The sequence below is a fragment of the Rana temporaria genome, chromosome 9, assembly GCF_905171775.1.
Source record: "Rana temporaria chromosome 9, aRanTem1.1, whole genome shotgun sequence".
NCBI lineage: Eukaryota > Metazoa > Chordata > Amphibia > Anura > Ranidae > Rana > Rana temporaria.
The window spans coordinates 123109562-123125390 of record NC_053497.1 but is presented as its reverse complement, the minus strand read 5'-3'; the positions used below and the strand labels follow the sequence as shown (position 1 = coordinate 123125390).

The 15829-nt window shown below is 41.2% G+C and overlaps 1 protein-coding gene across 1 annotated transcript in view; it reads right to left on the bottom strand.

Moving 5' to 3' along the window:
- Positions 1 to 15829, bottom strand: part of POMT1 (protein O-mannosyltransferase 1) — a 66271-nt gene that overhangs the window by 6918 nt on the left and 43524 nt on the right. The window contains exons 11-17 of the mRNA XM_040324393.1: positions 10811 to 10906; positions 10632 to 10724; positions 8342 to 8438; positions 8089 to 8181; positions 1856 to 1976; positions 1664 to 1761; positions 1467 to 1580 (exon numbers count right to left, since the gene is read on the bottom strand). Of these exons, the coding sequence (XP_040180327.1) occupies positions 1467 to 1580; positions 1664 to 1761; positions 1856 to 1976; positions 8089 to 8181; positions 8342 to 8438; positions 10632 to 10724; positions 10811 to 10906 (712 nt within the window). The remainder of the gene's footprint in view (positions 1 to 1466; positions 1581 to 1663; positions 1762 to 1855; positions 1977 to 8088; positions 8182 to 8341; positions 8439 to 10631; positions 10725 to 10810; positions 10907 to 15829) is intronic.

Genomic DNA, 15829 nt, shown 5'->3' with positions numbered 1-15829 from the left:
AATCCAAATAAAGTCCACCTCTGCCTTACCAACGGTACCAAGAGTTAAAAGAAATCCTCAGAAAGGCACATCACCCAAGGACACTATCTAAAAACGGAGGGTTAGCTGAGCTGGGATGGGGCATTGGCCATCATCCTTTCGCCTGAAGGTGGCAACATAGCCCAGTAGTCCTGAATAATAACTCCTCTGTATATACAATTAGGAAAGACAAGTTTATAATCGATGCCAGTAAAACTAAACCAAAGAAAATTCCCAGCTCAACTTGACAGTCAGCCTGCAACCAACTGAATTAACCCGTCTAACAGTTTGCATTAAACATAGGGGTTTCGTTTGCGCACATTTGCAAATACATGCGTAAGCCGCGACAAGGCACCCCATTATTATCTGCAGTCCTAACTCGATACATTTTTAAGAGCCTCCATAGTGAAAATTTGGTTGGTTGCAGGCTGGCTGACAAGATGAGCTGGGAATTTTCTTTGTTTTATATGTGTTGCCCTTCCATGTGTTCCTAGCCGCAAAGGCCAGTTATAGGTTGGGGGCAGTGGCCATTTGTTTATAATAGATAGCAGCCTGCCTGCTTAATCAATAATTTTGAAGCTGGTTAAAAGCAATGTGCTTCCATAACTGAAGTACCTATTTTTGCACATTAGCATTTTCCTATGAGCTATCACTTGTTACCTAGGTGTAGTCTGGGGTCATGCTCAGGTAATCTATACAAAAGCATCAATTTTTTTTTTTAATACCCAATGCATAGCAACCCATAAGCAATCATCTTCCTCTAGGATACAGGTCTGAACAGGCATGCCATCCTTTAGCCAGCAGAAAGAACAGTTCCCCTGATCTATTACATACGGCTAAAACCAACTGTACTTCCTGTGACAACTTGGGAGATGAGGGTGCCGTGACAAATTGGAAAACGGGGGGCATCATTTTTACAAGCTGTTGCTCTATGTCAGTGTTTCCCAACTCCAGTCCTCAAGGCACACCAACAGGTCATGTTTTCAGCCTTTCCATTATTTTGCACAGGTGATTTGATCAGTTTCACTGCCTTAGTAATTACCACAGCCGTTTCATCTGAGGGAAATCCTGAAAACATGTTGGTGTGCCTTGAGGACTGGAGTTGGGAAACACTGCTCTATGTGTAATGTGCAATTGAGGCTATGTATGCACTTCATCATCTTCAAGTGCAGATTAACTAGACTCTAGTTAATCTGCACTTGAAGATGAAGTGCATACAGTTACTAGAGGAATAAGACATTATGACATGTATCTCTCCATTGTTTCTTTGTTGGAATCAGCCTGTATATTGAAAAGAATAGGTCATCGGATGTATTTTAAGGCCACAAGTCTGTCTCTGGCTGGCCCCTCTGTATTTCTAATTATATTACTTAGTAATATAATAATACAATAATTAGCAATATATTAATTAGTGCATGGTTTTGTTACACAGACTGTGCAGTACTCACAGTGGTCTTGGGGTGAAGCCAGTAAGCGATGCTGGTGTCCAGGGATACCCAGTCTAGGGGTGATGAGCTGTACTTGTGTTCCGGACTTTCACTCCTCATAGTCAGCATCTTGCACTGGACAGACAGAAGATCACGGCATGTTCAATATAACAATTCACTGAGAGGGCTCATGGTCCATTAATAAAATAAAGAGTTACCTGGAGTTCCCAAAACCGAGCCATGAAACTGAGATTCCTCCCAACATCCATCTGCGGAGAAGTGTGCAACTCCTTCTCTCGCTCAGACTGCTCCCGGCCTGCAGAGATCAAGATCAAGAGGCCTCAGCAAATTAAGTGAAAGCAGAGAATAAATGTCACAAAAAGACACTATTATACAGAACAAGGACCTACTCTTGCCATAGCGGTGCTCCTCCACATTCCAGACAAGGCTCTGGTGATAGCCCTTAGCTACCTTGTCTCCAACCACCTCCAGCTGCCGGAAGCCCCAGTCCAGTAGAGCTGACCCACTAAGCTGAAAGAGAATTCACAGGATGAAAATTCAAAGACGAAAAGGAAAAACACACAGTATTTGCTAAAAATACTTTGATTCCAACAATCATTCAGTATTTAAAGAAAATCTGTCATGAGGGAAAAATGCTGGCTGCTACGGGATAATTTGAGACACTGGCCTGAGACAAGTTTAGTTTGTGAGTCAGTATGGAAGCCAGACACAGCCAGACAACTAGCTTTTTCAGAAAACAGAAAATTCTGCGCTATCAATGATAAGCAGCTCACACTACCAATGGACAATGGTGGAAACAAACCAGACATAAAAAGTGTAGCGCATCAATAGGAAGATTACCCAACTAAATGGATAAATAAACAGTGCATCAAATAAGTAGTGACAAAAAATGATGATGACAAAAAATACAACCATAAAAAATATATACACACACTGAATAGTGTATACATAAATCCTCAGTGAGAATTAATGAAAAAAGTCCAATATATTAGGAATAGGTGATAGTGGTGCAAATGCCTCAAAGTGAAGTGCAATAAAGAAATCCACCACCGATCATTGAAGGGGAGGCTTACCAAACGTATTGTACCCTAATGGACATATGTCCAGAGGGTCAGTAAAGCAGGGTATAAACCACTCTCAGGCTTGGATCATCAGCTGCGATTCTCACGGAGATGACTTGTACGTCAATCGGAGAGGAGACCCAGAGATCGTATTGGGTGAATAATCGCTTTCAGGAGTACCCAATGTGGGCAAAAACGTTTAGACCAATATGTGGACATGTAGAACAGGAAGAAAAAGGCACATAGCATAGTACTGAAAGGTACCAGTGTTTAATGTAGGTAAAAACACTTACATTCTAAAAGGTGATCAGCGCTTTCAAATGTACAAAGTGGTAGTGGTGGAGTCTGACGTGTTTCGCATTAAATAGTGCATCACCTGGGGTGATCCCCCACCACTACCCTCCACAGATATAAAGGCAAGATGACCCCATGACCAGGAAACCATCCCCCGGGTGTCTGCCCATTAGAGGTCACTTCCTGTGATATTCACTCTATTTGGCCACGGGACTAATTAAATATAAATATAAAACCCATAAAACATGTGAATGTAAGTATAAGTATGCAGCCTATAAGACCAGCATCAATATGGGCCATGCTGCTATTTCCCCATTGCCTGTGCTTCCTGATATACGTGTATGACCTCCGGAAATGCGTCCCAAGCCTCAGTCTGGAATTGACATGAACAAGGGATCACATGACCGGGGCATTCTTGAAACTCTATATATAAAACGTAAAGGAGGGAATATGGAGATTACACGGCTCCGACCAATAATGCAAGGCATATACTGAACTGAATTGGCCGAGACATGACGTGTAATGCGCTTGACGCGCACATTGTGTTGGCTCCACCCAGTCACATGGCTCAACACGCTGTGCGCGTCAAGCCTCGATTCCATATGCCAGATGCGTTTCAAGTGATGGGCGGAGGGTATGGAAAACGACATAGACATGCCCCTCCCAATCCATCTGACTACACCACACCATCAAACACGTGATGCGCCTCAAGCCTTAATCCTGAATGATGTGCACAACCCGGCCACATCAACAGAAGAAGCAGAAGCCAAAGGCGTGTGGAACAAGAAAAAAGCAAACAAAAATCATGTTGGCAATTGATTGTCATGAGAATTGTAAATTTATTAACAAAAAATATAATTTTTATATATATATATATATATATATATATATATATATATATATATATATATATATATATATATATATACACACACACACACACACACACACACACACACCTCTCTCCTCTTGACGGTGGAAGAAACAAATAAAATGACCCACTATCAAACAAGGATTGTAAATAGTTGAAAAAACTATAACTAACTAACATAAGGAAGACCTCATTTAATTATATTATATTATAAAATATATTTATATAAAAATCTAAATCAGAGGTGTAATATTAGTATCACAAAGAGAAAGCAAGATCAGGAAAGGCATTACGATCAAGAAAAAGACCAGAAGGGGGAATGGGGGTGTTCATGATTTGTTGATAAAGGAATTAATGTCCAGTCAACATTCAGGCCCAATGGTGTGTGGGACTGTAACTCGTAGATCCAATAAGTCTCGAGTTGAGACACACCCCTAGTTTTAGGACCACCCCTCCACGGCGGAATGTATTGATCTAGAATTGTAACTTACATATACATTTTACACATTTTTTTATTGTAATTAAATGAGGTCTTTCTCATGTTAGTTATAGTTTTTTTCAACTAATTACAATCCTTGTTTGATGGTGGGTCATTTTATTTGTTTCTTCCACCGTCAAGAGGAGATGTGTGTGTGTGTATATATATATATATATATATATATATATATATATATATATATATATATATATATATATATATATATATATATATTTATATATTCATTTTTATATTTTTTGTTAATAAGTTTACAGTTCTCATGACAGTCAATTGCCAACATGATTTTTGTTTGCTTTTTCTTTTTCCCTACTTGCCTGGCCTATATGGACATTGATTTTGTTCCACACGCCTTTGGCTTCTGCTTCTTCCGTTGATGCGGCCGGGTTGTGTACATCATTCAGGATTGAGGCTTGAGGCACATCACGTGTTTGATGGCGTGGTGTAGGATGGATTGGGAGGGGCATGTCTATGTCGTTTTCCATTACCTCCGCCCATCACTTGGAACGCATCTGGAATCGAGGCATCTCGCGTCACGCGCATTACACGTCATGTCTCGGCCCATTGAGTTCAGTATATGTCTTCCCGCCCCCCTTGCTTAATATTGGTCGGAGCCGCGTAATCTCCATATCCCCTCCTTAACATTCTATATAGAGTTTCAAGAATGCCCCGGTCATGTGATCTCTTGTTCATGTCAATTCCAGGCTTGGGACACATTTCCAGAGGTCATACACGTATATCAGGAAGCACAGGCAATGGGGAAATAGCAGCATTGCCCATATTGATGCTGGTCTTATAGGCTGCATACTTATATTCACATGTTTTATGGGTTTATATTTAATTAGTCCCGTGGCCAAATAAAGTGACTATCACAGGAAGTGACCTCTAATGGGCGGACACCCGGGGGATGGTTTCCTGGTCATGGGGTCATCTTGCCTTTATATCTGTGGAGGGTAGTGGTAGCAGCCACAGCAAGGTGTTCACACACTAAAAGTATCAGAAAGTAAGGGGGGGGGGGGGGGGGAGATGTGGCGCTCGCTAAAACTAATAATTATTAAATATGTATAACCCAATATAAATGAGCAAATCCTAAGCAAATAAACAATGACCAAGTTCCTCAGTGCACAGATGATCATGTGCAAAATATTGAATGTGCAAATACACAAATATATAAACCATCAACTGTGCTAGCACACAACTCTTGTGCAAAAACAGATAAAACTGTGCAAAGTATTGAATGTGCAAATAGGCAAATAAATATGCATAAACTGTGCCAACAAATATTGATGCAAAGTGCTGTGCAAAGAATGTTCCAAGTATGACAAACACAAAAAAGTGTATGTCAATGAATCAATTCTCTGTAATAAAAGTGTGTGCTAATCACACGTAAAAAAAAGGAAAAAATAAAAAAAGGGGATTGTGCAAATAAAAAGTCTCAAATAATCTCAAATAATCCAAAATAAAAATAAAATTCCAAGTGTAGGGTGAAGGATCCAATTGGAGTTTCCTCAGATGCAAGTGCCAAAGCCTTCATTCATCCAGTGTGGGTGGCCATATTTCCCCCAGACCCTCACCTCATTGGCTCATAAATAAGCCTTTTAGATGGATCCACAACAGCCGAGCAGTCCCTGATAAATGGCTCCCTGTCTGGTCAGAATCCGGACAGATTCCCTGGATTTTAGGCTCAATGGTAGAGAAAGGAAGAGGGGGGCTCCATAGTGTAGTAAATTAAAACAATGTTTTAATAAATAATAAAAAGTAATGCACTTACAATCTAACAGGTAAAAAACAGCAATGAGATAACAGACTTACGGTCTGGGCCGCGACCGGAAGTGACGTCACCACGGCTCTCATTCTGGCGCGTTGAGTCACTGTACACGTGACTTTGAAAAACACATCTCCCCCTCACTATTAGATATACCGTGAAACACAGTGAAGACAGTCATTATCAAGTGGAGAAAATATGGCACAACAGTGACATTACCAAGAACTGGACGTCCCTCCAAAATGGATTAAAAGACAAGAAGAAAACTGTCCAGCGAGGCTGCCAAGAGGCGTACAGCAACATTAAAAGGAGCTGCAGAAATATCTGGCAAGTACTGGCTGTGTGGTACATGCGACAACAATTTCCCGTATTCTTCATATGTCTGGGCTAAGGGGTAGAATGGCAAGACGTAAGCCTTTTCCGACAAAGAAAAACATCCACACCTGGCAAAATTTGCAAAAAGACATCTGAAGTCTCCCAAAAGCATGTGGGAAAATATGTTATGGTCTGATGAAACCAAGGTTGAACTTTTTGGCCATAATTCCAAAAGATGTTTGGCGCAAAAACAACACTTCACATCACCAAAAGAACACCATACCAAATGAAGCATGTTGGTGGCAGAAACATGCTTTGGGGCTGTTTTTCTTCATCTGGAACAAGGGCCTTAGTCAAGGTAGAGGGAATTATGAACAGTTGCAAACACCAGTCAATATTTGCACAAAACCGTCAGGCTTCTGCTAGAACGCTGAACATGAAGAGGAACTTCATCTTTCAGCATGACAAAGACCCAAAGCATACATCCAAATCAACAAAAGAATACATCCATATAAAAATGGAAAAGGGAATGGCTTCACCAGAAGAAGACTAAAGTTTTGGAATGGCCCAGCCAGAGCTCAGACCTGAATCCCATTGGAAATATGTGGGGGGATCTGAAGAGGGCTGTGCACGTGAGATGCCCTTGCAATCTGACAGATTTGGAGTGTTTTTGCAAAGAAGAGTGGGCAAATATTGCCAAGACAAGATGTGCCATGCTGATAAAATTTAAAATCAAATCAAAAGGTGCTTCAACAAAGTGTGCGCACTTATGCCACCACATTATTTTATTTTTTTATTTTTACTTCCCTCCACCTAAAAGATTTAAGTTTGTTGTTCCAACTGAGTTGTACAGTTTATAGGTAAAATTAGGTGGAAAAAGTTCTAAAAGGATTCATCTTTGTCTAATTTTTTTACATCACAGAAACCTGACATTTTAACAGGAGGTGTGTAGACTTTTTATATCCACTGTTTATCACAAGCTAAAATCTACGCAAATGAAAAAACAAAAACAAACACGAGGGTGTTCATTCAAATATCACCACATATATTTTAAAATGTAACAACTATTATAACCTGAAATCTTTGTATTAATTCCTATAGGGATTAGACTTGGACCCCTTTCACAGCGGTGTACTGTTCTAATCATTCACACACTGCGTTATGGAAAGTTCTGAATCTTTGGTTCATTTTTTCCAAAAGTCAGAAAGTGTACCAACGCGTTAAAAACGCAATATGTGTTTTTCAAAAGCTCATACTACGTATCGAAGCGCACCAATGTGAAAGGGTTCATAGAGTGTAAATCGCTATAATGTGAGCCTATTAGGCTGTAATACACCAGTAAGGGGACACAGGGAGGACCTCTCCAGTGGTGTAGTACTCATGCACAAGAGAGGAGAGAGGAAGTGACATAGAATGCTGCAGCCAGACTTACTGACGCACTGATTGTGCCAATGCTGAGCAGAGATCTTGAGATATCGCCCCCATCCTTGGGCAAGCTTTGCGCAGGCAAGGAAAACCTTTGTTCTGCCTGGCTACTTACAGTCAGATTAAGGAATGTGAGCATGTCTGTAGGTCTTCATCACTACCACTACCTGAGCTTGATCAGGGGAATGACTCCCTAAGCAAGGTTTTTCCAGCTGAAAATTACTGTTCCCCATTCCCCTAGAGACAGTGCCCACAGTTCTCAACGTCTCTCTTATATAGAACAAACAAGCATATTCCCAAAAGGCTGGGTTCTCCGACAGTACACTTATGTCTCAGTTCATGCTGGTTTACCACTGCAGATCCAACTACATCATTATCTATTTCTATTTTCATACCTTCAAAGTTGCAGTTGTATTCACATGAACTAGTCTGACTTCAGACAAGATGGTTTTCCATGTGTCCTTGTCAGATTCCCTGTTTACAATCTCCTGTAAACAATAAAGAGATATACAACTCAATAGTCATATACCCAAAACGTATCAATGCACCTTCCCTTAATATCCACAAATGGGTCTACCAACATGATAATATTAATGGGAACCTTTCCTACATCAAAGTAACAAAGTGAGACCAAATGCCGACACTTACCACCTTCCATAGTGTCTGAGCTGGCATTGAAATATTATAATCAACATAGCAGGAGATCTCTTGAGAATATGGTGAAAGAGGGGCAGCCACGTCATGTCTGAAAAGAAAGGTCAATTAACAGCTAGTGTGGGATTTTCCAGGGAACAGCAACATATGCTGAATTATTGCTGATTGAAACTGAACTAAATCAAGCAGCTCAATGCCCAGTAGAAATACATATATACAGGTGATGTTTATTTTGCCAATGGATTTGTTTATTTCATACTGATAACCATATGACCCAGACGTTTGTAAGATAGCACTGCCAGATCCTGCACTGAAGCAGCAGCTGGAACGCATAGACTTATAACACAACCCTGACCTGCCAACTATACAATGAAGAAGCAGCAGCACACTGATGAGTTATCAGCTATACTTACGCCTCGTTTCCACTAAGCGGATCGGATCGGTACGGTACGCTATTTTGGGTGTTTCCATTATGAAAGTGTGCCATTAAACCGAACCGTACCGGACCATTCTGGGTCCTGCTTCAGATGTGGGGCCATAGAAAATGGAACGGTTCCATTAGGGCATAGATACAATACACTCCACTGATTGGTGGACGCGCTAGGCATTTTTTCTAAACCCTGAATGGTCCCTGACGGTCCGATTTGCAGTGGAAACGATCACGAGAATAGACCGGTCCCATTCTAACCGCTCCAAATTTACTGACCCGAACCGTTCCGTTCAGTGGAAACAAGGCATTACACTTCTCTCTCTTCTTGGCTGCATAATGACAACCAGCACATGAATCAATGGCTGCCTTATAACTGCTGCCTCTTCAATTTAAGTGCTGCTGTATAGGAGGTTACATGAAACTGATATCAGGACAAGGTCAGATACTTACACAGGTTAGCTGCATTTGTTCTATGATTAAACCAACTTCCCGCTTTAAGGCACATTTCAGCAATTAACCACCACTGCTTACTGGGCACTTATACCCCATTTCTACACAGGCCAATTTTCAGCTTTCAGCGCTGTCACTCTGGATGAGAATTGTGTGGTCATGCTACATGGTACCCATATGAAATGTTTTATCTTTTTTTCATACAACTAGAGCTTTCTTTTGGTGGTATTTATTCACTACTGGGGTTTTTATTTTTTTGCTAAAACAAACAAAAAAAGACCAACATTTTTTAAAAGTTTTCATAGTTTGTTATAAAAAATGTCTCCATTGATGGGCGCCGATGAGGCTGCACTGGTACGCACTGATGAGCCAGCACTGATAGGTGGCACTGGTGGGCACTGCTTAGCAGAAGTGGTTCTGGATTGTGCGGGACCGGGGTCCCGTTGACTCCAGACAGTAATTAGCTTTTTTTTTTATTCTCCTCACCCTGTCAGCGTAAGATAAAAAAGCTTTTTTTTTTAATTCTTCTCACCCTGTCAGTGTAATGTGATCCGAATATCGTACGACTTTTTTCGCTTAATGGTCGCAAGTAGAAATTAAATAGGTTATTAAAGTCACGAAAATTCTCGCACGACAGAAAAAAAATATTGGAAGTGATGTCATGTGTTGTATTTGTATTGTATTTTCGGACGACCACTGTACTGACTAAACAAAAATCGTACGATCTGGTACCGTACGAGAAATTTTTTCGTGCATGTCCGATAAAAATAATATTGAATGAACCGTCATGATCGGCTCTCGAAAGCTCTGTACCAACGATCCGATTATCGTACGATTCTTCCTCGGACGACATTTTTCGTCCGATATTCGGATCGTGTGGATGGGTCGTAAGAGAAGAAAAAAAAAACAGCTTACCGGTGATCAGCTGTAATTGGCAGATGTGGTAAGTGGCTGGGATTGGCCCCTTACTTCGATCTGTGATTAGCCGAGTCCCAGACTCGCTGGTCACTGAGCAAGCCGCGTTCCCTGGAGGGGGCGTGGAGGCATCACATGCACGGCAGGACGTACATGGACAGCCTCCCTGCAATTTAAGCCCATGCTGTAGCCGTCTTTCAGCAAGAGCTCTTTTTCTTGGCAGATATTTCCCGCCCCCCCCCCCCCCATTATAAGTTGAACTAGATGGACTTGTCTTTTTCAACCTGACTAACAATGTGACACACATTTCTGTAGAATCCTAAAAAGACGGCTTCCACAGCATGTTATCATATGTGTTAGTGAATAGATACGCTTTTATCAGCATTTTCTGCAGCTATCACTACTGGCGTTTTTATAATGTCCAGTGTGCATGAGGCCTAATACTGTATGGCTACATACATTAAACAGAGGCAACTCTTTGATACATACGTGTTGAGGAATCGAGCTGTCATGCCATGCACAAGTTGCACAGTGTCTCCGTGACGCACAGCACGTGGCGGTGAGCTGACAATCATTTCCTGTCTGCAAAAGGATGATACAGAACGTTATCATTTCTCTTTGCCCATGTTGACCAAATAGCTGTGACAATATGATTACTGTATGGTTACCTGGATGGGTCCTTGACAATCCACCAGTTATTGACATCTTTATAAGGATAACAGGTGACCTGCTGCTGGTGTGAACTCCCGCGTCCTCCCTCATACCTGCACAAAGGGTATTACAGAGTACTCAGCACACACAAGATGAGAGGCGCCCGATAAGAGAACAATGGCTTATGTGTCAGAGTAGCCATCTCTCCCTATAATCCAATAAGTCTGTGTACATAACAGGTAATCAACAAAAAATATCTACTGTGTGTATATACAAAGGCTCAGCTTAATGGAAAGCGAACATCCTACAGAGGAAAAGGTGTAAGGTTGCAGACAGCAAATCCTTCATTAAAATGGTCTATAAACACTTTACACATTGGTTTATTAAGCTTATTTGAATAAATATGTAAACATTTCAGGCACTAAGACCAACCATACACATCAGATGTTCATTACCTGATCTGACCAATCACATTGCCTTGCTGATACTAGGTGGGTTAGCTACAAATAAAAAAAATGATGCCTGGTTGAAACTATCATGCAGTTATCTACAGAATGCTCATAGGGATGGCGCATTTTGTAGGGGACGTTCCTGCCAGACCAATCTGCTAACATTCTACGAAGGAAGTGAGCAGCCATCTAGATATGGAAAGGGCTGTGGATGTGGTGTATTTGGACTTTGCAAAAGCATTTGATACAGTCCCCATAAACTCTTAATTTACCAGCTAAAGCCAGCAGGCTTGGACAACAGGGTATGTGCTTGGGTAAAAAACTGGTTACAGGGACGGGTCCACAGGCTGGTGATAAAAAACATGTACTCAGACTGGTCTGGAGTGGGGTAACCCAAGGTCCTGACTTGGGACCATTTCTATTCAACAGATTTATAAACGACAAAGAGTATGGGATGAATAGTTCAGTCTCAGTTTTTGCCGATGACACAAAGTTAAAGAGGAAGTAAACCCCGATGGGTTTTACTTCCTCTATGTGTCCCTGCAAAGGTAAAGTATAATGGGCAGTATCCCGCAGAGTAGCCCATTATGCAACACTTACCTGCAGGAGAAGCCCGCGATGTCACCGTCTTCCACGCTGGCAGCGAGCATCCATTCTTTACCCCTCTTATCCCGGGGGCTGCAAACTCCGGCTCTGTGACTGGCTGGAGTCGTGTGATGTCACTCCTGCGCATGCGCGCCGGAGGCGCCTTTAGCGGCATGACCCCGGCTTGAAACGGCACAGCGTGCCCTTTCAAGACGGCGCATGCGCCGTTGAAGGCGTCACTTGGGGAAAATTGAAAATATCTCCGAGACCATGTAGGTCTCAGATATATTGCAAGCACCTACAGGTAAGCCTTAATCTAGGCTTACCTGTAGGTGCAACGTGTCCCCGAGGGTTTACAACCACTTTTAAGCAGAGTAATAAACTCTCATCAGGACATGGAAATTTTGCAGAATGACCTGAATAAAATAAAAGGAGTGGGATGACAAATGGCAAATGAGGTTTAATGTGGAGAAATGTAAAGTAATGCACTCGGGGTCAAAAAACAAATAAAAAATATTCACTAGGTGGGGTACAGCTGGGGGAGTCGAGGATGGAGAAGGATCTAGGGGTGCAATAGATGACAGATTGTGCAACAGCATGCAGTGTCAAGCTGCAGCTGCCAAACCTGACAGAATATTAGCATGCATAAAAAAGGGGATATACTCCAGTAGAGCTGCACGATTCTGGTCAAAATGAGAATCGCAATTCTTTTGCTTAGACTGAAGATCACGATTCTCAAAAACTGAATGCCAGAAACCCCCCCCCCCAATAAATAAATAAACCTGTGATTTATCTGAAAATATGAATATATAAAAAACAGACCAGTGATATGACTATAATGTTAAAGACCATACAACTCATATGAAAAAAGCAGAATCATAGGGGTTATATGGTCTTTAACATTATAGACATATCACTGGTCTGTTTTTTATACATCAGAAGCAGTACCGCCGGCTACCATTGGGTGGCGCATGGATACACACAGTTGTACAGAACTCTGAGAAAGATTAATACATCAGAAGCAGTACTGCCGGCAACCACTGGGTGGCGCATGGATACACACTACAGTTGTACAGAACTGTGAGAGAAGCCCAGGCATCCATCCAGCGGCACAGGCTGCTGATGTCGGTTCAGATATCCGCGCCATTTGCGTTCCACGCTGGTTACGTGGAACGGGGGCGATGAGAGAAGAAAATCGCGGGTCATCCAGCCTGGAGATCGCGCAGGGGGAAGTGATTCGAGATTGCAAATCGTGCAGCTCTATACTCCAGTGACAAAACCATAATTCTGCCACTTTATAAAACTCTGGTTAGGCCTCATCTGGAGTTTTCAGTCCAGTTCTGGTCTCCAGTTCTTGTCACATCTCCGAAGGGATGTGCTGGAGCTGGAGAGAGTTCAAAGAAGGGCAACGAAACTAATAAGGGGACTGGAAGACCTCAATTTCGAGGAACGGCTGCAAAAACACAAAAATGTACTCTCGCTGGAGAAAAGATGCTTGAGAGGAGATATGATAGCGATCTACAAATATCTCAATGGGGAACCCAGCATAGGAAATATACTATTCAGTCATAGGGAGTGTAAAAGGACAGGGGGCCACACAATGAGACTGGAGGAGAAGCGGTTTAACCTTAAACTGCGTAGGGGGTCTTCGCTGTTAGGGCAATAAGGATGTGCAACGCTCTCCCACAATTGGTGGTGGCTGTGGGGAATATGGATATCTTTAAAAGACTTTTAGATGTACATCTTAAAAGACACAACATACAGGGATATGGGAAATCAGACACTGATGCATGCACCTACACAGGTTGGATGAACTATTGTCTTTTTTTAGCCTTGCCTACTATGTAACTATATGTAACTGCCTTCTTATGTCCAATACTGGCTTAAGATGCCTAAAAAAAACTAAAAACAAATGTCTAGGACAAGCTACAATACAATATTATATGGAACACTGTACACATAATAGTTCCCACACCCCTACAGGAAAGTTGTAACATGTTTACACTTTTTACTTCATCAGAAGATAGTACCCAATGACGGTCTATACGTTTTTCAGAAGTGTGTTTGAAAATTGCACCTCTTGCTATACAAACTTTGATCAAAATAGTTGAGCAGAAGAATGTTTTCCACATGCAACAGTCATTTTCAAATCTCATAGGCTATGGGAAAAAACTACCCTTTTTAAAAAATAAGGATCCTTTTCCCAGATCCTCTCTTGTGAGAACACCCTAAAAAATTTTTTTGATGGAAACAAAGAATGGTCTCTTTATAGGAGGAACTCATTGAACAAGGACCTTCACAGTAAGATTGTTTTAATTAAAGATTTAACCACTTCAGTCCCAGAGGATTTGGCTGCCAAATCACTGGGTAATTTTTTGCGATTCGGCACTGTGTCGCTTTAACTGACGATTGCGCGGTCGTGCGACGTGGCTCCCAAACAAAATTGACGCCCTTTCCCCACAAATAGAGCTTTCTTTTGGTGGTATTTGATCACCTCTGTGGTTTTAAGTTTTTGCGCTATAATCAAAAATAGAGTGAGAAATCCTGAAAAAAGCAATATTTTTTACTTTTTGCTATAATAAATATCCCCCAAAAATATATAAAAAAAATGTTTTCCTCCGTTTAGGCAGATACGTATTTTTCTACAGATTTTTGGTAAAAAAATAATAATAATATCGCAATAAGCCTATATTGATTGGTTTGCGCAAAAGTTAGTGTCTACAAAACATATATATTTTTACTAGTAATGGCGGCGATCAATGATTTTTATTGTGACTGCGACATTATGGGGGACACATCGGACACTTTTGATGCTATTTTGGGACCATTGTCATTTAAACAGCGATTAGTGCTATAAAAATGCACTGATTACTGTGTAAATGACACTGGCAGGGAAGGGGTTAACCACTAGGGGGCGAGAAAGGGGTTGTAAAGGTTTGTTTTTTATTTTCTAAATAGGTTCCTATAAGCTAGTGCATTATTGGTTCACTTACATTTTCCTTCATATTCCCTTCTAAATGTTTTCTTTAATTTCTTTGTCTGAATTTCTCACTTCCTGTTCCTCCTCAGTAAGCTGTTCAGTAATCTGTTCTAAATGACTTTCCACCCTTCGGATGATGGTGGAAAGCTTACCGAGGACAAACAGGAAGTGAGAAATTCAAACAAAAAAAAAAAGCATTTAGAAGGGAAATCTAAGGAAAAGGTAAGTGAACCAACAATGCACTAGCTTAAAGGAACCTATTTAGAAAATAAAAAACAAACCTTTACAACCCCTGTAAGTGTGTCCTAGGGAGAGATTCTAACTGTGTGGGGGCTGGGCTACATGTGACACGACACTGATCCAGATGATAGGGAGCAGGCGATCACTGTCCTGTCACTAGGCAGAACAGGGAGATGCCTTGTTTACACAGGACATAGAGTCTGTGGGTTCCGCGGGCATGGTCACAGAGCTTGCGGCAGGGGCCCACAAGGCAGCAAATTTAAAGGGATGTATATATATATGCCCATTTACCTGTCCGTGCCATTCTGCAGACGTAAAAGTGCGTAAGACGGTCGGCAATCGGTTAAATATTTCAAATTAATTTTCAGATGACATTATGTCAAAAAGTAGAATTTTAAGGTGCTCAGATTATAACCAAACGATAATAGAAAAAAAAACACAATCAAAGAAAATAAATCACTTTTTCCCAGCACTCCTAAAACACAGATATTGGTAGGTAAAAAAAAGTTCATTGCACCATCAGCAGCTGCTATATTAAAACACCCATCATTCAGTATATAATAGCAGTTTGAAAAGATGTATTACAATGATATATAAAATCCATAAAAGTGCTGCTTGAAAGAACAGACATCCATATTACACACGATGGTAAAGTTGTCAAAATCATTTACACAACCTCTTCTGCATGTTTCGCCAACATGGCTTCTTCAGAAAGTAAATGTGTGTAGGATACTTGTGAAGATACAAAAACCTCTGGGGGAGGCCTGCCTACTCCCAACTCC